At 54.8% G+C, this 22,282-nt stretch overlaps 1 protein-coding gene and 1 long non-coding RNA gene across 2 annotated transcripts; both read right to left on the bottom strand.

Annotated features, from left to right (window-relative positions):
• Positions 1-1,038: 1,038 nt before the first annotated feature.
• Positions 1,039-7,597, bottom strand: LOC309679487. The gene is made up of 6 exons (XR_014269833.1): positions 7,497-7,597; positions 6,753-6,856; positions 3,909-4,011; positions 2,552-2,875; positions 2,032-2,113; positions 1,039-1,430 (listed from the first exon to the last, which is right to left on the bottom strand). It is a non-coding gene; the product is annotated as an uncharacterized lncRNA (long non-coding RNA).
• A 485-nt stretch (positions 7,598-8,082) lies between these two features.
• On the bottom strand, positions 8,083-22,064 carry PLPP7 (phospholipid phosphatase 7 (inactive)). The gene is made up of 2 exons (XM_082492657.1): positions 21,464-22,064; positions 8,083-9,337 (listed from the first exon to the last, which is right to left on the bottom strand). The coding sequence occupies exons 1-2, from the start codon at positions 21,912-21,914 to the stop codon at positions 8,973-8,975; spliced, it is 816 nt and encodes a 271-aa protein (XP_082348783.1). The 5' UTR covers positions 21,915-22,064; the 3' UTR covers positions 8,083-8,972.
• Between the last annotated feature and the right edge of the window lie 218 nt (positions 22,065-22,282).

Below are 22,282 nucleotides of genomic sequence, written 5' to 3'. Positions count from 1 at the left end.
CCCAGAAAATGTGTTGTCCCATCCTGCCTGCCACAGGGTCACCTGTGTTTCTGCTGAGGCACTCGGCATCGTCACAGAGACAGGCTGAGGTCTGCTCTGGGATGGCGATTCCTTATGCATCACTATGGAAAAGTAGTCGGTGATGTGGAACAGATTAACTTTCAGATGCAGCAGCCCGTGGTAGCAGCGTGCATTGCCAATGTACAGTTTCTCTAGCAACTACCGTGCAAGAGCGGCAGGAGTGGCAAGAGCCATCCCCAAGTCTGAGCCCAGCCCTCAGTGGTGCTGTCAGAGCAGGGGAGGTGCAGGGACCCCTCGCACACAGGTGAGCATCCGTCGCTCCCTCGTCTGTGTGCTGGGATCTGGACACTCACACCTAGAGCTCTTTAGGGCAACACAACCCACCGGCATGGGGTTGCTCCCCTGTGGTTGTGCCTGGCCCCGCTCCCCTTTCCCCCATCCTACCCGCCGGGTGTGCTGGGGCGCAGCTGCGTGTTGGGAGGGAGAGCACCCCTGCTTTCTCTGGCAGCGTGCTCTCTCCAGGCTGGCACCCGGCACCGCCGTCTATTTTTCCACCCAGGACAGTACCAAAATAAGTCTGTCTCACCCCTCCTCAGCAGCTGTTACGGACATCACCCCGGCCACACTGGTTTTCGCTGGCCCCTCTGCTGTCACAGCGCTCAAACCCCGGCGTCTGCTATTGCTATTGCTGTAGCTGCCACTTGCAGTGGCTGAATAAGTGAAGTGCTGAAGCTTTGCTCGACTTCTGTGTCCCCGGAGAGGTCTCATTTCGTTGTATCAGGCTGTCTGAGCAGCCGAGCCCCGTTCATTTCAATTAGCCCGATAGCTCTCAAATCCTATTTACCTTTATGGATGTGTTAGCATCTTGCTGCTTCCCACACCGAGTCCAGATTAAAGGGTGAGCAAGGAATATGTGCCGTGCGATATCACACGCTGACTGTTAACCCTCGCTGCACCCCTTGCGAGGCCGACCCACAGCAGTATGTTACCCGCAATGAGTAAACCGAGACTCAGATAAAGTCATATCGAAGGGACACGGTGTACCTCGCAGAGCTGGGAGCAGCCTGCAGCATTAACCCACAGATGAGCGAGGAACCCAGTCTATGCCTTTTGCTTTTAAACAAACACTTTACATTTTAGGCAATGCATCTTTTAGCAGATAAAAGACAGAAAAACCTGGAAAGGCTCTAGTCCCACAAGTCTCCTTTTTGACTAGGTGCTCCCTCCCATAGGGACCTGTCCTGAGGTCCGTGTACCTCACTTGGATTTTAACAATCATTTACCATCGCAACACATTCCAGCACTTAAATAAGCTCCTTGAGAGGGAGAGATAAGGTATCAGCTTTCCGGTTCATCTTGCCAGTCTGTCTGCAGCAGATAAGCACGCTGGGCAGCAGGAAAAAGGTTATCTAGAAAGGAAGCCGAGCAACGGTTGCTGTTATTGCAGGAGGCTTTGAAAAAAAGTAACCCCACCAGGAATCCCACAACCCATACAAGCCCTTCCCGGCGGGATATGATTGATGGTTGGAGTCCAGCTGTGCCTTCCTCCCCGGGTGGGAGGCATCTTCCCGTATGGCAGAGGGGAGAGCTGTCGAGGCGGTTGTGCTCTCCCAGGGAAGGTCACGATCGGAGGCAGGTGCCCAAAAACCTGTCGCTTTCCCTCTCTTGCTCATCTCTCCTGCACTGCTCCTGCTCTGAGGAGCTGCAAAAGGAGGGGCTTGCTTTACTGGCCCTGCTGCCCCTTCAGCACATTTTGAATGTTTTTGGGCTGAGCAGTCTGCAAGAGGGAATTTTTCTGCCCAAAACTGGGGCACCACTGTTCTGGGTTGTGCATGTGGTCCCTGGACACCAGCACTGATCTCCCACCGATCATCGAGGAGCAAGAGAGGGAAGGAGTTTCTGGCAGTCCCCAGCCTTTCTTAACCCAAGTATCACCCTTTTTTTTGGGATGCGAGAGGGGAAACAAGCCACACTGGGGGAATTTCATTTACAATCTAGTGAAAAACGTGCCTTTCCTTTGGATGGCTGCTTGTTACTTGATCTTCCGGCCTGTGGTTTGTTTGCTTGTTTGCAGGTGCAGAAGTGATGTCATCTAAAAAAAAAAAAAAAAAAAAGCAGCCATTTTCAGTCAAATTCGCAGACCCCCTTTCTGCCTTCTTGTTGTGATCACCCAGGGACAAAAGACCCCACATTGCAGCAACGCTGGCTCAGGAAATGTCCTGAATCGGGGACTGCAAAACAATAACTGGAGCAAATCCTGCCAGGAAGCGCTTTGAATCCGCCCCGCCACCTTCTCTCCCCTCTGGAGCTTCCAGCTCCCTCCTGCCTCCCCTCCCAAGACATCCTTAGCACATCCCTCCACGTGCTCCTCTATTTTGCTGATTCCCATTAATCTGTGGTTTATATAACCCCTGGCTTGCTCTGGACACAAAAGCTATGCATTCACATACTACTAATACCCAACTTTAGGTTTAGGATTTAAAACAAATAAAAACCCCCTCGCAGCCAGAGGATGCAAACCACAACAAACCAGTGCTGGCAGGTCCAAGGTGCAGATCCCAGCTGGGAGAAGGCATCAGCACTGGGTGCATCACAGCTCCTTGCAGTGGACCTGTACCCAGATGTCAGAGGCTGAGTCCTTAATCACCATCACATCAACTGTGTTTAACTATTGCACAGCTCCTTGGCTGGAAGCAAACATCACCGAACGCCCAGAGCACTTCAGCCTCTGGACAAGTGTTTCGCGAACATCCATCATTGTAGCTCTCAGCTTTTCTTCCCATTGCTCTTATTTTAATTAATTTCTGCAGGTCTGACTTTCCAGCACAGATGGTCTTGCACAAGGCTGCTGGTCCTGGGAGAAGTGAGAAAGGCAGAGAGGGTCCCATGGGCGAGGGTGTATCAGAGGGATGGGGGACTCTGCAAGGCCAGGGCAGTTTCTGGGGAGTGGAAATCAGCTCCGCCTTTTTGAAATTTGTTAGAAAAACTGGGAGAGATCCCTGTGCAATGCCCAGGTCCCCACACCCATCCCCATCCTCCAGAGAAACTTAGAGGAACCACACAGTAAAGGGAAGAGCATCGGCATTTCCAGTGGCCCTGAGCCCAGGGGCCGGCGCCGGCAGCATTTGCCGCAGGGCTGCCCGGGAGCCGCCTGGGTGCTTGAGCCAATTTGTTCCATCACTGCAATTAGCAGTTCATCGTGGCCAAGCTGTGAAAAAAGCGTCTGTAATACCGCCCAGCCGGAGAGGCCTCCCCTGCTAAGAACCAGGGATTTTATGGGGGAAACCCTGCCCTGGGGGGGCTGGGGAAACCACTGCCCCCCACCCCACCCCCCCACCCCCCAGCCATTCGGCATCTCCCCACTGCAGCCAGCTCTGGCGCTGCTCAGCCTCCATCGGGCTGCGAGAGGTTAACGGTTTTCAAATGACTCCTGTGATTAACTTTTCCTAAATCTCCAATTCTTCTTTGCCTTCTATTTTTATAAAAAGAAAAGGGGGGGGGGGGGGGGAGGGCTGTATTTACAAGGGATTTCACTCAAATAATGAAATAAATGTGATCAGCCGAGGGACCCTTAATCCGCTTTGACTCTTGCGTCCTGGGGAACGAACGTGGAGATCTCTGCTGCCTCCGAGTCCCAGCAAGGCGGGGAATGAAGCAACCCCGCAGCAGGGCTCAGAGCCCACTGCACGGCCTTAAATCAGGCGCTGCATTCAGAGATAGGCACATCAGCCAGGGACGCCTGGGTTGACACCGGAAAAAAACACCTCTTCTGTCACCTGCTCCCACCCTGCAGCCCGCCATGGCGAGGCAAGAACCGGCCACATTTTTATTTCAGTTGGCCAAACACATGTAAACACATCTAAAGGGCACCGGCTGTGTTCACGCACCTTCCATCTGCAGCATCGCCCGCTCTGACAGCACCCGCCGCGGCACACATGTGCGAAAGGGAGGAACCTTCCTATTTCTTTAGGCTTTGCCCAAACTTTTAGCCTGCAAATGACATGGTTAATTATTACGTTAATAACGTAACTGAAAATCACGCAGATGATTCTCCCTAACTGGGAAGAGACCTTTGAGCCCCAGAAAGGAGCGTGTGGCTGCTGGGGCCCTCCTGCACGACTTGGTGCTGCGGGGAGCGGTGCCGGGGCTGTGCTGGGAGCTGGGGCTGCAGCACCGCGCTGCTGGGAGCCGGTTAAACCCATGGGTCCCTTCAGCCCCACCAGAAACAGCCCGAGTGAATAAAAGGGTTATGTTTGCCCAAGAAAACCCAGCGTGGGGTTTTCAGGCCGCACCTGTGCTACCACAGGGAGACCTTGTGTAACAGCCTTCCTAATTCCCCCCGAGTCCGCAAATCCACCAACCTCCTCTCTGGGTGCCAGCCAGCGCCCGTGCTTCCCTCCCCATCGCCTGCCTCATCCCAGGGGAACACGGGGCCCGAGTCACCCCTTCTTGGGGGGACAGCAGAGAGGACCCCCCCAGCAGCCCCATGGCAGGGAGGGCAGCGCAGCCCTGGTGTGGGAAGGGTTTCGTCCCACTTTCCTTTCAGCACAGCCCAAGCCACAAACGTACAAAACAGCTTGTCGGAATCAAACACCAGCTTAGGTTTGGGAGGGGGGGATTAAACACCCCAGCCGTGATTCCCACATATGCCCAAAGGTATAATCCAGATTTGCTGCTTGCCCTGGCACCCTTTATTTATTTATTTATTTTTTAATAAATGAAAATCTCTTTTTGTTGCTGAGCATAATCAGCATTAGGGCGAGGGGGGGAGGAGCCTTTCACTGTACGCAGCAGAATCACGAATGAAATCACCGCCACCGCAGCCTGGGACTCTCCCGGCTGCATGGACGCATGCCACGCTGATGGCAGCAGCCCCCAAACCCATGCACTGCACTTGCCTCCTCTGGGGCTTTTTCTTAATTCATCTGTTAGAGGAACTAAATGCAGACGATGCCCCAGTCAGGGGGATGGAGAGGTGTCCTGGCTTGGGAAGGACCAGTCTTCCCCGAGCCTCATGCTGAGCCTTGCATGGCTCAATTTGGGGGTCTGAACATTCGGAGAAAGCATTCGCATTCCTGGGCAATCCTGAAGGAGCTCAAACCATTTGGCCTTTTGCTTCCCCACAGCCTCGTTGCCATGTTAAGCATCTGCACAGAGCAGCCCTGGCGTTCTGCTCCAGCTCACCCAGGACAGCCGGGACCAAACCTCTGTGTGAGCATCAGCACGAGCTCCAGGGGAGTGGAGAATGAGACACAAAAATTATTTGCCTCAGCCACTGGCGTATGAGTAACATGTGCATGCAAGACCCGCTGGTGTTTCTTACTGCCACCCCTAAAACTGAGGCCAGTGGAGAGCAGAGCCAGGCGATGCCTCCAGCACGTCACACAGGTGCCCAAGGTCCGGCAGCGCTGCCGGGGCTGAGACCCAACCCCGTCCCTCTAACGCCCTCTGAGGGGGCAGAAACCCCTCCTCTGGCTGCAGGGCTTTAGGGACAGGCACGCTGCATCCACGCTCCTCCTCGCAACCAGCAACCGAGGGCTGGGAGGCAGATGGCATCCGCACAGATCTAAAGTCCAAAGCCCAGGGAGATTGTCCTGTCCCTCCTGCTGCTGTTCCCTCCTTGCATCTGAGCCAAAACACTCAGGATCCGGCCCTGGATGTCTGTGAGTGCAGCACGGGGGGCTGAATCCCTCCCCACGCCACCTCCCGGCTCCCCGGCACAGCCCAAGGTAGTGTAACTCAGACTGAAAGCTGAGGACAGTCCCTGTAGGTTGTACCTTTTTGGTGGAAGAGCCCGGTTGTCCTGTCACCGGTCCCCACGTGCCCCCACCCACACAGCTGCATCCCCAGGGGGGCTGGGCTGGGGGTCTCCTGCCTCCCCCTGAGAGGTAATAGCTACCGCAGCCACAGCCTGTCCTGCTCGTTGGGTGACAGGGACGGGTAGGGACACAGGCCGGGCAGCCGCACGGTGGTACCCGCCATCCCTCGCTGTTGCTATAGAGACAGAAGCTGGTTTTCGCTGCAGCAGCGATGCTGGTTGTTTCTGAGCGGTACTTTCAGCATGGCAGGCAGCCGGGAGAGAGGGACGAGGGATGCCGTGTGGTGCCGTGCTACCTGTCGTGCCGGGAGGGCCGGGCACAGCCGAGGCACAGCTCTGCCAGGCCCCTCCTGGTGCCTCTGCGCCCAGTTCCACACTCACATTAGGGGGGTCTCCCCAACCCCCCCCAGCAGTGAGCACACGACTGCCGGGACTCCCCCACTCTGGGCACTGAAGTACTGGGGGAGCGAAGGGGAGCAGGCTGCGGGGGTGCCGAGGAGGAAGGCTCTCCTGAGAAACCCCGTGTAGGAGCAAGCACCGTCCCCTATCCTGCAAACCCCACCTTACCCTGGTGAGTCACCCCAACTCACCTCTCCCTGCTCTCCGGCCTTGCTTTGCAACCATGTGCTGGGATGAGACCAGCTCAGGTGATGTCACCCACCATGGCAGCTTCTCCAGGCCACACTCTCCTGGTTACACCAGCAAAGACCAGGAGTAACTCCTCCAAAGCCATCCTGGATGTACCAAGAGAAGACAATGCAAACGCAAGGAGATCCGGACCCAGGGACACGGCTGTAGGACCATCCATCCCATTTGCAAAGGTTCAATAAAACCTAGAGCTACAAAGTGTGAGCTTCCCACAAAGCAATCAGGGCAAAGTCTTCCCCTGCTCCCGGCCTCTTCAGGTACCCACCATCTCCGGGTGCACATAGGTGCATCCAAAGGCCGTCAGAGCTGCAGTACCATGCCCCCATCCTTCCTAGGGGTGAGGATGAACTCTGCCAAGTGTAATAATGCCTGGAAGAAAGAGAAAGCACCGTAGCTTGCTTCTTCACCTAAGTCTTTGCAGGAGGAAGTTGTCAAAGAAAAACCCCGATGGAGGCCAGGTGCGGTAGCACTTCTCTGCTCCCACCCGCAGCAGCGCTCCCCATTTAAGCAAGCAGCAGCAGGGGAGCGGGGCAGCACCGACCGCCCCCCCCGCTGCTCTGCCGGCTGCTGCACCAGCCCGCCAGCCTGCGGGGAAAACCGGCAAGGCCCAGCGCTCTCCCCTTTCCTAAACACCCTCAGTGACAGCCGCTCCCGAGTGTCCCTCGCACAGCCCACCCCTGGGGAGCCCCGCGGGAGGCTCGTCTTTAAAGGACACGGTAGCCCCCCTTACCACGCTTCTGCTCCAGCCTCGGAGCAGGCAGCAGCTCCCACGGCTCTGCGCTGACATCCCAGCTGGAGACGCATGCTAGGGATAGATTTTCTGTTTACCTTCTTTTCATATTAATTATCAAAGAGCAACAAATGTTAGCAGCTTGCAACAGCCATTATCTGAACATCTTCTCACCAGCAGCCCCCGTAGGAAGAGGTTCCCCAACATGCAAGGACAGATAAGAGCACAAGACCCGGCTGGTTGCTCCCTGGCCCTGCAAGCCAAGTGCGTTTTGCTCACCTGGGATAGACAGGAGGACAGGATGATGGGATCCCTTCATTCTGCAGGCTGCATCCAGGCAAGGTGCTGAGTCTGGTAGTGTCCGTCACCTGCCAAACAACAAACTCTCTTCTAAAGACAGAGAAACCACAGAGAATGGGTAGGTTCTGTGCAAAATATGGGATTTTTTTAGACAGTCGTGAGGGGTGATCTGTTTCATAGACACCATGTTGAGCGTGGCCATCACCTGGGCAAAGATCAGCCAGGCTTCAAGGTGGCTGCTTGTCGATAATGGGAAGCAACAACACTGTGTCTGGGCATCACACTCTATATTCAGTAATCTCAGACCAGTTCACAGACATCAATTAGCTCAGCCTTGCAATCAAGGGAAGTCAGGACTGCTTTCCTCATTTCGTATAGGGTGACACACAGAAACGTTCAGAATTTACCTCTGTAACGAGGTTCCAGCCAGGCGAGCAGAGGCAGGGGTACGGGCAGCCCTGCCTCCCTGCGCTCTACCTCACCGACCTTGCTGGCTGTACCAGCAAACAGTCAATGCTGTACAAGCCTTACCTTGGAAATTCCCATCTACAGCATCATTTGGCATAATTATAAAATCATGGCCGTGAAGAGATAGGAAAGGACTCTCCGCTGTGTATCTAGACCCGCTTTGCAAAATCACCATGATCCAGCACAATGCCCATTCCGTTACTCCCTACTAGGACGAAAACGGGCAACTTGTATTCGTCCTTTACCAGACCAAAATCCCCACACACCCTCACAGAGTAGATTTTTGAACAGCAGATGAAAGGCCGGCTTCAGCACGCCACCTTCAGCATCCTCAGCACCCATCTAAGTCCACCCCATCCAAAGCAAACCATTTAAGTGATCGTTTGTATCCCCTCAGTCAGCAAGACTGCAGGACCTGCTCCACGTTGAACACGTATCTCAAAGCGACACTGAACTGGCTTTTGTTCCTTCCCTCACGATAAGAACCAAACAGGGCGGGATTTTTATGATTATTTATTATCTGTGAAGTGCCGGCGGTGTCCTGACTCTGTACAAGACACAACTGCTGGACTTACAAAAAGAAAAAGCGCTGTGGCCAAAATCATTTAGCCTCAAAAAAGTTAACGAATGTGTTCTCAGGAAGCTCTCAGGTGCTGCCCATCCTGAGGACATATCAAGGTGCTGATGTGAACCACCCAAACTAGGCAGACGTGTAGCTCATTTCTCTCACCCGTTAAAGCTTAATTAGGTTGCTGTCCAAACACAGTTTGAGAATATGGCCAAAACACAGGTATGGCCCTTGATTGCTAAAACCCAATCCATTGCAAGAAACATTATTTGTTTTTCAGGTGGGGAAGCAACATTAAAAAACGCCACTACTCATGGAAGGTACAACTGCTTCCAACAAACAACATGTAGAAAATACTGGGAGGGAGACTCTTAAAGTATCTGCTAGTTTCCAGTGGAAAAGCGTCGAGTCCCCCATGTTCACCAGATGGATATCAACATCTGACACGTGTTGGAAGACATCCATATCAACTCCACCAGCCTGAACTGTAAGTAGCCGAAAACAAAGCCAGACAGGACATCTGTGATGTGGTGCCGTCCGATCATGACGCGGGAAAAGCCCACGCAGAGGGCCCAGAGGACCAGCAGGATCCGGAGAGGGATGGCCAAGACCAGGTGGTTGAGGAAGAACTTGGAGATCATGGCCGCTCGGCTGGCGTGCCCGGCTGGAAACGCATAGGTGTCCATGGTCAGGTAGTCCAACAAGCCAGGGTTGACGTCGTACGGGCCCTTCCGCTTGGCCAGCTTCTGCAAACCAGCCACAATCATGATGTCCAGGAGCAGGGCTACAAAAGGAGAGACGAGGAGGGAAAGGTCAGAGGCAGAAGCAGAGTCGAGGGCAATTTTCAAGGCAGAACATACAAGGATTGTCACTGTCTTTAAATAAAGGTTTGGGTTCAGTTCCAGCCAGGTATCCATGGTTCAGCTGCACGCAGCCCCCCACTTCTTCAGATCACCACCCAAATGTTAATTAACCCTCCCAGTTCACCCATGGAGAACGCAAGTACCATTATCACCATCTCACAGAGGAGAAACGCAAACCGCAGAGGCAAGCCATCTGTCTGGGGAGGAAGAGAGCAACTGGCAAAGCTAAAATTAAAACTCTTTTGGCCCTCAAACCACTGGACTGGGTGCATCCTAGATGTCCCCCACCTGTCCCCCTCCTTTGCTGAAGCACTGAACACCCACGAGCCATTTCTTTGTTCTGCTGGCCTCTCGCTCCCTGTGGCTTTCTTCCTGCGAGTCACCCCATGCACCCTCTTCCCTGCACAAACGTGGTTGGGGGGTAACACACCTCCCAGCCCGAGCACACCCAGGCTTGTGGCAGCAGAGACACCATCCCTGCAGCTGCAGGTCTCAACACCAAATTGTCTTTCTTCCCTATCTGCTTCGGGAGTGAAACCCATCAGCACTTGTCTTCATCACCCTCCTCTTCATCCCACCCCCTTTGCTCCAGCCGACAGGTATTGTCATTTCTATTTCCTAGCATTGATTTTATTTTTCTTTAATCCCTTCGTCTGCTTTTCCCCAGCACTCCTAATTAGTCGGAGTGCTGATTTCAGCTCCTTGCAGCGATGACAAGGAAATACATACCAGTATCAGCACAGCCCGCTCCCTCGGCAGGAATGCCAGGGGCCAGTTGCCTGGTTCCCGGGCCCTGATAAAGACCGTTCCTTGAGAGCTGACAAGCTTTCAGGAGGATGGATGGGAGGGCGGTGGCGATGGGGATGGGAAATGAGATGGCACATGGGAGGCGGGCAGCTCCTCCTGCCTGCGCGGCACCTGGCAGGAGCTGGGAAGCCAGGAGCTGTCACGGCGGCTCTGCTCGCCCACCTCCCGCAGCGTGCCACCCTTGCACGGCCAGCCCTGGCAGCGCTGCGGGGTGGAGCTGATATTTATCCTGGCCGAACTCTTTCCTTATGGGAGGGCTATTTTGTCTTCCCCTTTTGCAGGGCGTCTTGCGTGGGGATGGCGGACAGCAGGATCTGCCTGGGCCTCTTGCCCACCAGGTCCTGCCTGGGCCACTCCTGGGCTCTCAGAGCTGTGGAGGGGAGACGGAGCAGAGGAGAAGGTCTGGGAACCAACTTCTCGCTAGTGGGAACGGCGGCACAGGCAGCAGCGGGGCTCCAGCTTAAGCACAACAAGAGGCAGGAGGCTGACATGAAGGGAAGGTTCATAGGTGGCATCTGAAACAAGGTGGTGAGGCTCCAGGTGGCAGAGGAGGCTGCTCACGACATCGGCCCCGCAGGGGTAGCGATGGGCTTAGGAGGACAAGGACAGCTCTGCACAGAGCCCGCCCGGGCACCGGCGGATGGGGAGAGAGCAGGGGGAGGGCTGAACCCTAATGCTGTGCGAGCAGAGCAGCTCTCTGCGCTGTGCGGTTTGCTGGCATTACTTCACGGGGCTGGCCGGGGGGGAGAAAGGGAGAGGGGGATTTCAGACCCAGGATGCAGAGCCCTGGAGCGGCCGCTCGCCGTGGTTTCCTGCTGAGGCCAAATGCCGTCAGCACGGCTCGCAGCCGGCGAGGGTAACGAAGCGCTGGGGCTGCCGGCCATAACGGGGCTCTGCTCTCTCTGGGCTTCCTACATCACCCCCAGCCCAGCTCCCCACCCCACCAAGGTGACCCCCCGTGGCCCCGACTCAGCAAAGTGCTTCAGGAGCTGATTTTCAGAGCTCATCGCCCGCCTTGCCCATCAGTCCCATCTCACCCTGGACAAGAGCCGGGCAAGAGCTGAAGCTCTGGGATGCAATCTTGGGAGCCCAGACCGCGCATTCATTTCAGAGAGATGCCGCAGCACTACCCAAGACTGGCCCAGGCTGCTCCTGCTGAAGTCAGCAGCTTATTGCATTGCTGAGGAGCACAGCCAGCACTCGGGAACCAGTCTGGGCACCCCAAAGGATCCCCAGTGCCTCCCATGGTGTTCCATACACCCACCACAGGCCATTGCCCACCAAACCCACCCACAGATCAGTAGAACAAACATCATGTGCTTCAGCGACGCGTGGTGTTCACCATTGCCCATCAGTATTTTGCACTTACATCTTTTTTTTTCCGGTCAAAGGTAAAGTCAGGGCAACTTGAGGGATGCAGGGCTGTGCGCATGGAGGTGTTCAGAGAACGGAGAACAAGCCAAAGAGCTGTTTTAATAATCCTTTCATTCAGAAGATGAATAAAATGGGCCTTCAGTACTGCTAGGTTTGATTTTCGTCAAATGATGCACAGAAAGCAGAAAGCCTCGTTTGCCTACATTTCAAGATCTGAAGGCATGACAGCATTAAAACCGGGGGTTAATTTGCCGTTAAAAGAAGAAAAAAAAAAAACACAGATCCCTCCGTCTGGTGCTTTTTCTGTCACTTCCCCCTGCGCTTTCTGTTCCTTCCGTGAAGCAACTTCTTTATGAAACAGCCCCAGCAGCCTGCCCTGCCCCGGCCCCCGAGGCACGGGGGGGTCCCACCGCCCTCGCCCCGCTCTGGGTCTCAGCGGAGCCCCTGCAAAGCCCCAGGGAGCCGCGCTGCGCCCTTGCGCTCTCCTGCTGCTGCTGCCGCTGCCACTGCCGGCGGCCAGGTGCTGCCAGAGTGAATCGGCACGCAGCACTGCTGCCGACAGCGCTGCCAAGGGCGCATCCTTCAGAAACATATACGGACGGTGCCATCGCTCAGCAGCCCCAGCCCGGGCCCTATTCCCTTCCGATTTCTTGACCTACATACCCGCTTGGGCTTCGGGCCGCTTGGTTTTATCCCTTAATGCCAACCAAATCCTCCCTCCTCAGCTGGGCGCATCCATGCCAGCATCCCGCAGCTCAGGGGTTAATTTTCTCACGGGCATCCTCGGTGGGTCCAGCTGCAGGTGGGTGTCTCTGCACTGGGAAAGGCGCCCGCTGGCTACCACAGCGGTTGCCCCTTAGCCTTGCGCCCGCCAGCGCAGCCCCAGCCACCTGCAAACCGGCATCGTCACCTTCGCTCTGCCCTTCCCCTGTCCCCAACGCAGAGACGTGCGAACCCTTCAGGCCGAAGCGAGTGAAGGCTGGTGGAAATATAGCCCCGGGAGAGACGGCAGAAGGGAGCCTGCAGCTGATTTACCGGCCTGCGCTCACGCAATGCTGCTCTCTGGAGACGGACGGGGCTGTCAGAGGTGTAGCAGAGACGGCAGAGCGCGACCTGACCGAGGGGTGAGATGCGAGGAGCAAGACATTATAATTTTAAGCATTTTTTTCATCATGCCTTTGCCTCAGATCCAGGTAACATTGGATGTAAAACACAGGCAGCACTGGATTTATAATCCAGGTAGCGTTGGGTTTAAAAGAGCAAAGGAAGGATTAGCTCTTGCCCATCGCTCCTTTCACATTTTTCTGAAAAAGATCCAGAATTTCCCCTTTAACCTGGTGTTAAGGGTAACAATCCTTCAGATTTCCACTGCAAAACCATCCGATCACAAAACGCTCTATTTACATCTAAAAGTTCCTTAAAGCACAAACCCAAAGAGCAAGTCTTGTCTGCCTGCGACAATTTTAGCATCAGAGATCACCTTGGTATTGTAAATAGCCAACATCTGGCATCAGATGCAAAGTAAATGAGCTGAAAGTGAGCCCCCTGGGCAGATGTTTTATATCTATTAATAAAAGGAAAACAATTACCTGCCTTGCTCCTACCACCAAATGGTAGGAGCCCATTAAGAGTGGGGGGGAGCGGAGAGGCCAGCCCTGCGCAGGCAGGGCACACGGACGAGCCTCGAGCATCGCCGCAGCAGAACCAAGCCAAAGCCCAAAGCTGGTCTTTAAGGGACGCCAAAACAGTTGGATGTCCCCTGTCACTGTAGGGTCCTTTCTGTCCCAGCGCCCGAGATGCCATCTCTGATGCCATCCTTTACATGGGGGGGGGCTGAAAGAGGCTGAGGATGGGGCGAGCACCCTCGGGGGCATCGCCTGCCCCAGGTCGGAGCCAGGCGGCGTCTCCGGGGACGGAGGCAGATTCTAGCTGAGATGTTTATATAAACATGTTATCAAAACCGCAGCTGAAAAACAACCTGGGTGCAGCGCTAGGCCACAGCGGGGGGAGGAAAAAAGGAGAAAGCCAAAAAAGCCCTTGGCCTCGTCTGCTCCTGCAGCCGTGATTCACATGACTTCACGCACATGGGGCTGCTCAGATGAGACACGGCAGCTCTCCAGAGCCCAGCCCGTGAGATCGGGATCAGAAACAGTCACAAGCTGGACTCGGTCTCCCAGCGCCACGGCTGAGCATGTGGGGAGGGGAAAAGGGGGAAGTAAATGCCCAGGAACAAAGAGGAGCCCATCCTGTGAGCTCAGCAGGCACCCAGCGTGGGAGCAGACATTGGACAACCCCCTCTGCCCAGCGCCAGTACCGTTTTAAAGCAGAGACACTCAGCAATAACTCATCGCCTGGGCTTCGGAGCCTGCTCTGACCCGGGTCCCACCGTGCTGGAGGCCACACCAACCCCGCTGAGATGGCACACGCTCCCCACCACAGCTGCCCGGGCCACATGCAGGGACAAGGCTGGCTTCGAAGGTCCCGTGTTCCCCAGATTAGCCAACCTCACTCAGGAGCGAACCCTGGACAAATGCCACCGTTCCCAGGAAACAGCTCCTTTTGCTCCACAATCAGAATTAATATTCCCCCCCCCCCCCTTTTTTTTTTAACTCACATGCCCCATCCTACTGCTTCTGTATTTCCCAAATCTCCTGCAGGCATTAGGCTCCCTGACCTGGGAAACGAGTGGTTTGCAGCCTTGACGAGTTAACATTAATGAAAGACGCAGGGTTCAAAAGTGCCTTCACCCTCTCTCTGGGGAGTCGGTGGCAGCTGGAAGAGCTCCACTCCTCTGGAAGTGAACTCCTCTACTCCTTTTCTTCCCCAAACGTGGATCTATTAGGTGTAAGAGCTGACAAAAGGCACAGATGGCATGACACACCGAAGAACCAATGATTCAGACACTGCGCTGTTTTGGGGGGAGGTTATTTTTTGGCTGAACAAGCAGCAGAGTGGGGTAAGTGGCCACGGGGAGGTGAAAAAATGGTGGAAAGCAGCATTGTGCAATTAATTAAAAAAAAAAACAAAAAAAAACAACCCAACAGCTAAAAATAGACCTGCTATATCCTAGATGATTAGAAACAGCCCCGAGTGCAAACACAGGCTCCCTGGAGTTCTCCCCTTGGAAATACCGTGCCCCTGGGAGCTGGGCAATTTGTATCTCAGCATCAATTCCTGAGCGGGGCTGTCTCGCTGGGGGTGCGCGCAGCCCGGGGACGAGACACGGGCGAGAGGGTGAGCGCAGTGAGAAGGGCTCGTGCTGATGGGGAAAATGAGCTGAGCAGCCCCCAGGACGGCTCAGCTGCCTCCCAGAAGGGCAGCGACAGCTTGCAAAGCCCCCGTGCGCTACGGCAGCAGTGCAGGGAACATCAGCACATCCCGGAATCACGCGCTGCAACACGCACAAGCACGACGGCGCTGTACGGGATGAGCTGGAGGAAGAAAATCTGCCTTGGGGTGATGACCAACAGCATTTCCCAGCCCACAAACACTGGGCTCCTCGCTTGGACTCAGCGCTGCTTGGGCTTGTGTTTACGCCCCGCTGCCTTCAATAAGGGAAATCGGCAAAAAAAAAAATTGGGGCTGATTCTGTCGTGCTCAGAGTGCGTCCAACCATCACATCTTGTGGCGCATTAAAGACCTGGATCAGGTATGTCCGCTAGCATCCCTCGACAGATGGAAACAGAGAGCGAGACCAGAACTGTGTTCCAGGTGAAAACACGGAGATTTCTTCCAAGGGAAGGAAAAGGAGACAGTTCATCTGATTCCCCTCTCCCATCCCCATCCTCCACTAATCCTGGCCCAGAGCGGGGTACCCGATGGGCTCTCCCCGCCCGCCGCTCCTCCTGGTGACTCACCTCACTGCCCAACGCTCCTCCACCTCCCTCTTCCCAACCACTGCTCCTGTCACGGCGCATTAGATGCAAACACACTCACCCGTGTCTCGGGATCTCCCTTCGGAGGGAGCTTCTCCGGCAGGGCCAGCTCTGCCCGAGTCAAACAGCTACTGTCCCCTCTGAGCTGCAGGCAGGGGCACCGGGAAGCTGTTCCCGGAGTGACAGACATAAGGATGACTCATTTCCCATGTTTATTCCCCCTCTTCCCATTCAACAACCCTCGCACTTCTTTTCTCTTTCACGCTGCGTTCAGGCTCTGGAACACTTCGCCTGCTCGCTCCGCGCGAGGGTTGGATTTCAGCTCGCTGCAGTTTCCCCCAGGGCTGCACGCTGATGGCTGCAGGGCTCGCAGCGTCCTCGGCACCACGCAGCCAGCTGGGACCTGAGCTCCTCGATGCTGCCCCGTACCCAGGGGCTGAGCAGACCACAGGTCTGATAGAGACCCTACACACATCCCTGGAAGTACCCCCCTGCCTGCTCCAGCCACAGCCAAATGGGTCCCAGCCCGTCACTGAGTGTCCTTTATCTGAAGGGACACTGCAGAGTTGCCAGCCTGCCCTGCAGCGAACGGTATACGTTTGCTATAGAGGAAGCAGGCGAGGAAGGGAAGGGGGGCAGGGAAGCCGGCAGAGCTGGGCATCGCTTGCTCTTCAGAGATGCCTGAGCTCATCAGCTGCGAGGGGATGAGGGCAGAGGATGGCACCCACCAAAGCAGCAGGGACTTCCAACTGCTGCATCTGGGCAGGACAACAAGAGGTAGGTTAGCAGCCTGATGCGATGAAGAGGAATATTTACTGCCAGGCTGGACCTGTGTCTAGGTGCTGGATGCAGGGAGTGGGCTTCTGTGTCGTTCCCTCCGCCTGGCACTTACCATGGGTCAGTCATGTTGGGTTACTTGACATTTAAGCGTTTCCAGCTCACTGGGCAGATGTGCTGAGATCCCAGTGGGCACTGCCAGGGCTGGGAGGGGAGCAGGACAGGGGCTGAACCTCCTCCGCGTGCCAGGTTTTACAAGGAGGGGATGGTTCACGCCGGGCGCCCGCTCCCGAGCTGCTCTCCCCTTCCCTGCCGAAACGTCATCTGCCCCGTCTAGCTCAGAAAATCCCCAGCCTCGCAGTGGGAAAAAGAAAGGGAAAAAACAGACACATCTGGCCCCAAACCATCTCTGGGGCTCTCGGTTTAGCAAGCTCCGCTGCGTACGGACTGATCCATCTGCCATGCAACTCCCCGGCCTCTCTGCTGGGTCTGGGCTGCCGAGCCCCGAGGCTCGACAGGACGAGCTTCTCCGTACTGCCCGGGCATTTAATCTACTCGGTGACCTTTACCGGCAACGGGCTGTACTGTCTGGATTTTCACCGCACGGACTCCAAAGAAAAGCATGACAATACCTGGAGCACCTCCGTATTGTTAGAGCAGGTCAGCGGGGTCTCGAGGGCCCCGGTGAAGGCATTTCTCGCTCTCTTTCCTTCCTAACCCACCGCTTTCCTGCCAATCTGGTCTTGCATGGAAACAGCTGGGGTGAGACTGCAGAGTCCTGGCCATGTATATGTATTTATAAACGCATGTATATATTTTAAATAAATGTATCTATGGCTCAGGATAAAGACACAGCTCTGCAGGGGACTATGCCTCAGAATATCATGGCTTGGTTCCCGGTCAGAATAAAGCTAGGTCACTATTCAGGGAGAAGGCTGGAGACAGCGAGGACCGCCTCCTTGCTGACCTTCAGGAGTGGAGAAGTGACCCCGGGCTCCCCTCCTGTCCTCCTCCTGTGGCAGGCCACCCATCCTCAGCCTGCCACGCTGCTCGCAACGATACGTCCGCAGCCCGCGGCACTGCTTTACTTGATGGTGATAAATGCTTAGTGACAGCACCAAAGGGCCGACTTCCCCCTCAGAAGCGGGATGCAGAGCCAGCTGGTGATGGATGAGGACTGGGACCTGTGTCACTGAGACAGCAGCTGGACACCGGGGACGCAGCAGGCCACGAGAAGACCGGAGCTTGCCCTCCTCCTAGGCTGAATACCTATTTTAGAAAGCAAAGCAGAACCAAAGCAGAACCAGCTAACGGCAGGCTGGTATTTCAAACCGAGCACAACCGCGTATTTTACGTGCGAGGGTTACCCGGGCAGCTACCCTCCGCCAGCGCAGGCACGCAGCTGGGCTGCAGCGAACTAAACAGGCTTCACTGCGTCCGGTGGAGATTTGGCTCTAAACGCAATAGGCGGACCCCACCAGAGCCACCAATTTGGGTAGATGACCATATTCCCTTCCCGTTGCAGTAAGAAGGCGCCTGGACCTGGAAAGACCATCAGTCTAACGAGATCGATCTGTTTAGCTTAATAAATAGGAGATGAAGGAATTACTTGAGCACTATCCAAAATATTGAAAGGCAGAAGAGATGTTGGCTAAAAGGGCTGTTCAGCTGAAGAGGCAAGGGTACGCAGACGCAACGGAGGGAAGAGGAGAGTCAAACGGAGAGCAAAGCGCTTGTGAGAATACCTGCCACTGCAGCAACAGAGAAACGGTTCTGACAAGTTCACCCTCACTTGTAATTGTAAATCAGATTGAGTGTTTGGGTTTTTTCCCTTAACAAATTGAACAGGAATAAATTAAGGGATGTGCCACAGCCTGTATTTTGCCGTGGGTTAGATCAATGATCCAAATGTTCTTTGCTGGCTTTGCAGTCAATGAATCACTAAATTTGGATCCACATCCTCACCAGATGGATCAGAACCAGAAACCGAGGTACTGCTTCCCTCGGGGTTTAATGGAGTTTCTGTCTGGTTCTGGAGCAGATCTGGACATTTTAGTGAAAGTTTTATATCTGTTTTCCCCTTGAAAGCCCGATTGCAAGGTTCAAATTATTTTCTAAGCACCTCAGTTTTCATGAAATCCTTGTGACCGCGGAGAAAACTTGAACGGTCCTAAAAGTTCCAACACCGGCAGACAAATAAAATGAACTCTAAAACTGGGGGGTCCTGAGTTATGATTTCCTCAGTTTGGCCGGGGGTTGCAGATACTCTTCCTGACTCTTCAAGGGCCAGGGTTGGCAATGCTGAGATAGTCTTCCTGAAAGCACATTCTGGCAGAGGGATTTTTACAGTGGGCACAGATATCTGATTTCTTCCATCTTTTCAGTAACAGGCTGTGAGCGTGCTTCTCTGGCCGGTTGGCATTTGCTGGAAAAGATTACGATGAGAAGGAGAATCAATAAATTCCATCACAGATGACAAACACGGAGGGAAAACATTGCTTGGGGTTGCTAATCAACATCTGCAGTTGGGATGGATGGAGCATCCCAGGGTCAGAGCCCCCTCACCCGAAATGCTCCCGCATGTATTGGCAAAGCTGCTGCCAAGAGCTCCTCAGGCACGAGTGCCCCCCCTCCATCTGCAGTGGTGCTTCTGCCAGGTTCCCAGTCCCATTTCAGCAGTCTCCTGTCTCCTCGCCTTGAAAGCCTGATTGCAAATCCTAAACAAGTGCTCTATGATGGGCTGGCTCCCTGCCCAGAGACTGCATCAGAAATTCTGCTTGATGTATCAAACTCTCAGCCAGCAGGGGGAAGGGAGGCGAGCCAGGAGAGGTAAGGAAGGGGTACCATAGACAACCCCAACTTCCCTGCTTCCCTCTTCCCAGGAGACCAGGGAAGCACCAGGAGGTCCCCTTCCCTTTGACCTGTCCCTGCGCAGGAGGGCTTTTCGCCACATCCTGATGGATTTGAACCACAGGATCATAGCAGCAAGAGGGACCAAGGGTGCCAGATGCAGCAGTCGTGCCATACCCTTCCTATTTACTCGCGAGACCCTTCTTCTCATGGGATCTGTCTAGGTCCGCCAGCCCCGCGCTCCCCAGCCGGACTCTTTCCTCCATCAGCAATGCAGGTATTACGGCAGCAGCTACTCAGATTTTCGGAGTTCCTGACTGCAATCTTAAATATCAACCCAAGGCCACACTCACAGCAGAGACCTGTGTTGAGGGGTGACACAAGTTCTGCTGAGGACGTTCTGACAAGAGAGGCTCAGGGCACCATGGTCAGTCCCACCGGTCAGTGTTGTCTACTCAGAGGGCAAAGCGGAGCTCTTTGCAGGCTGCCAGACCTACTGAGCTGTCCAGTCACATTGTGAACTAGTCCTTCACACAATTTAACCATTTTCTTTCTTGGCAGGCCGAGAGGGATGGGAGTGGTGTCTCTAGGCAAGGAAGCAAGACTTCAGAAACCCCGTACGTTGTCCCCGGGCACCACATTTGAGCTCAGGAGGCCTGGAGATGCAGGTAGTGGTGCAGGGCTGAGCTCTCCCCGAGACCACCTGATACTCAAAGTTTCAACGCAACCCAGAGGTGGCTTCGCATTTGGCCTCCTCACATGGCAACAGAAGGGCAAGAAAACTTTTCTTGTTCTTAAGCCAAAGGTGGCATTAGCTCTTTATAAAGATCTCAAATATTTTGGAGTCAAAGAGGTTCAGGCTCAGGTCAGAGTTTTCAGACTCCAAAACCGTCAAAGGCTCTCAGGTCAAGAGACATCTGGAAACTGCCGGTTGATGTTAGTCACCTACTATTTCATCCTCGTGCCCTTTTAAATGGAGCTTCTTTTCTCAGTGAGGGGTTGACCCAGCGCACCGAGGAGCCCCTGGAAGAACTGCTGACGTCGGCGGGCTCTGCATCATGCCGATGCTATTCTGGCTTCTTCCCCGTGATGGCCTCCCTTCATTAGATGTCACAGCACGAGGACTGTCTCTTTCAAAGGCAGAAGGGAGAAAAGGCAGCTACTGCTGTGCTTTTCAAGCCAGTTCAGCGCAATCTTCGCCCTCTCCAAAAGATGAACTTGTGAAAAATACCCTGAGACCATGTTACAGAGCCCACATAGTGTCCTGCGGACAGGATGTCCCTTTCCTGAGGTGGCTCTGAGATAACATGTCCCTATGTCCCCCCAAAAGGCTGCCTGAGAAGCAAAGGCCTAAATCCAATGTATTCAATTTCTCGTACCAACCAAAAGCGGGAGCTCCGATTGCTGTTTTTTGGGGGAGGGTGAAACACTAGGGCTGATCACAACCAGATGAGATTAGTCACAAAGAAAAGTATGACAACTGGCCCCACGCCAAAGACAGAAGAGAGAGAAGAGCAAGGTCCTCAGGTAGACATGGCCAAGGTGGGTTGAAGCCAGGATCTAAGGCAAGTCAGGCCTAGGGCTCAGCCTGGTCACTGGTAGGACGTCAGTCCACACGGGTGGGATGGGCCCTGCTCAGCTCAGAAGGCAACTCCCTTAACACATGCCAACCTCCAGAAACAAGGACACCGACCATCGCACAAGAAAGGACTAGCAGGAGAGCCAGAGAGCTCCCAGCCTGTCTGCACAGCCTCTGGGTCAAATTAGCGCATGGAAACGGGGACAGCAGCAAGAAAGGTCCTCAAGGGAAGGAGGATGCGAGATCAAACCGCAGCAGGGAAGGAGACAGGACTCCATCACACGGCAACTGAGACACGGAGCCAGGGTCTGTTCAAGAAGGTGGCGAGGGGATGGAAAACTTTTTTTCTCAAGGATAGCCTCAGGAATTGATCCAGATATCAAAGATTAAAATCTTCATGTTTTCCTCACCTATCAAACCACCAAGGCAGATGACCACAGGCTAAAAGAAAGACATCACTGCTGTTATCCACCTGCACATCACAGACACTTCCTTGGTCTGACTGGACAACCCTGCCCCACGCAGGGCTGGGGACCTGCCCCTGCTCCGTGGGTGTCACCAGCTACCAGGATTACTCCATCCCTCTTAAACAACTTTCTGCTACATCCATCACCCACGGTACCCAGGATCGAAACGGCTGATAAGTGCGGCATTCACCCTAAAGGTCACTCCCTGCTTCCTGACCACACCGGTGGCTGGGAGCCGTCAGAGGAGGAGTCCTGCTGCCGCTGTGCCTTGTGACCAGGGCTGGGCTTTCCCGGCGGGGAGGGAGGTTTGCCACTCACCTAGCAGCAGGTTCATGAGGACCTCTTGGCCTGCCAGCGTGCTGCTCTTCACCAGGCAGATGAGGGTGCCCGCAATCCAGGGGATCCCGTGCCCCGTTATCCCCAGGAGGTTAATCATGGAGCGGGCACCACCCCAGGAGGAGGCTCTGTTGGCACACACCCCCAGCCTCTTGGACATGCAGATATCGATGGCCAGCAGGGCGTTGAAGGCGATTCCCTTGAAGGAGGGGTTGAGCTGCATGCAGTCCTCTTCGGGCAGCTGCTGCGACTGCCTCCGCTCCTTGGGGCTGTTGTTCTGGGCACCGGCCGCCCCGGCCTGGCCGCTCTGCTTTCTGCCGGAGCTCCTGCTCTCCTGGTTCCCCTTCAAGGGCTGATTCAGGGAGAGGAACTCAGCCCTGTTGAGGACATTGTTCCTGTCTCTTGCCCGGGACCGTGGCTGGGATGCTGGCATCGCAGTCTCTCTCTAACACAACCTGCTTTGCAAATACCGGGGAGGAGAGAAATTCCTCTTCTCCCTGCAGAAAGCTTCCCCCGCTCCCACCCTCACGAGCCACGAATTTGGGAAGCTACAAAGGTCCCCCTCTGTTGCGGTTGCCCCCAGCACAGACTGCAGCTGTTAAATATAGAGTAAGGAATGCACATGGCTGTTTACTTCATGGGCCTAGCAAGCTTGGAAGGAAAATTAATGCCAGGCTTGGCAGCCACTCCAGTGCCAGGGAAAAAGGTTAAACAGCCAATAGATTGGAAGAAGAGGAGGGAAAAGCATTGTGCCAAAGGTTGGTTGCTTCTAGCCTGGTCTATTTAAATCTGCCAATTGCT

Source organism: Vanellus vanellus (assembly GCF_965231255.1).
Source record: "Vanellus vanellus genome assembly, chromosome: 18".
Taxonomy (NCBI): Eukaryota; Metazoa; Chordata; class Aves; order Charadriiformes; family Charadriidae; genus Vanellus; species Vanellus vanellus.
This window is presented reverse-complemented; position numbering and strand designations above follow the sequence as displayed.

Excerpts from the sequence above, each read along its gene's own strand:
- PLPP7 (XM_082492657.1), bottom strand. The coding sequence starts at position 21,914 with ATGCCAGCATCCCAGCCACGGTCCCGGGCAAGAGACAGGAACAATGTC. Across the intron at positions 9,338-21,463 it reads CCTCATGAACCTGCTGCTAG|CCCTGCTCCTGGACATCATG; the intron begins GTGAGTGGCAAA and ends CTCCTTTTGTAG.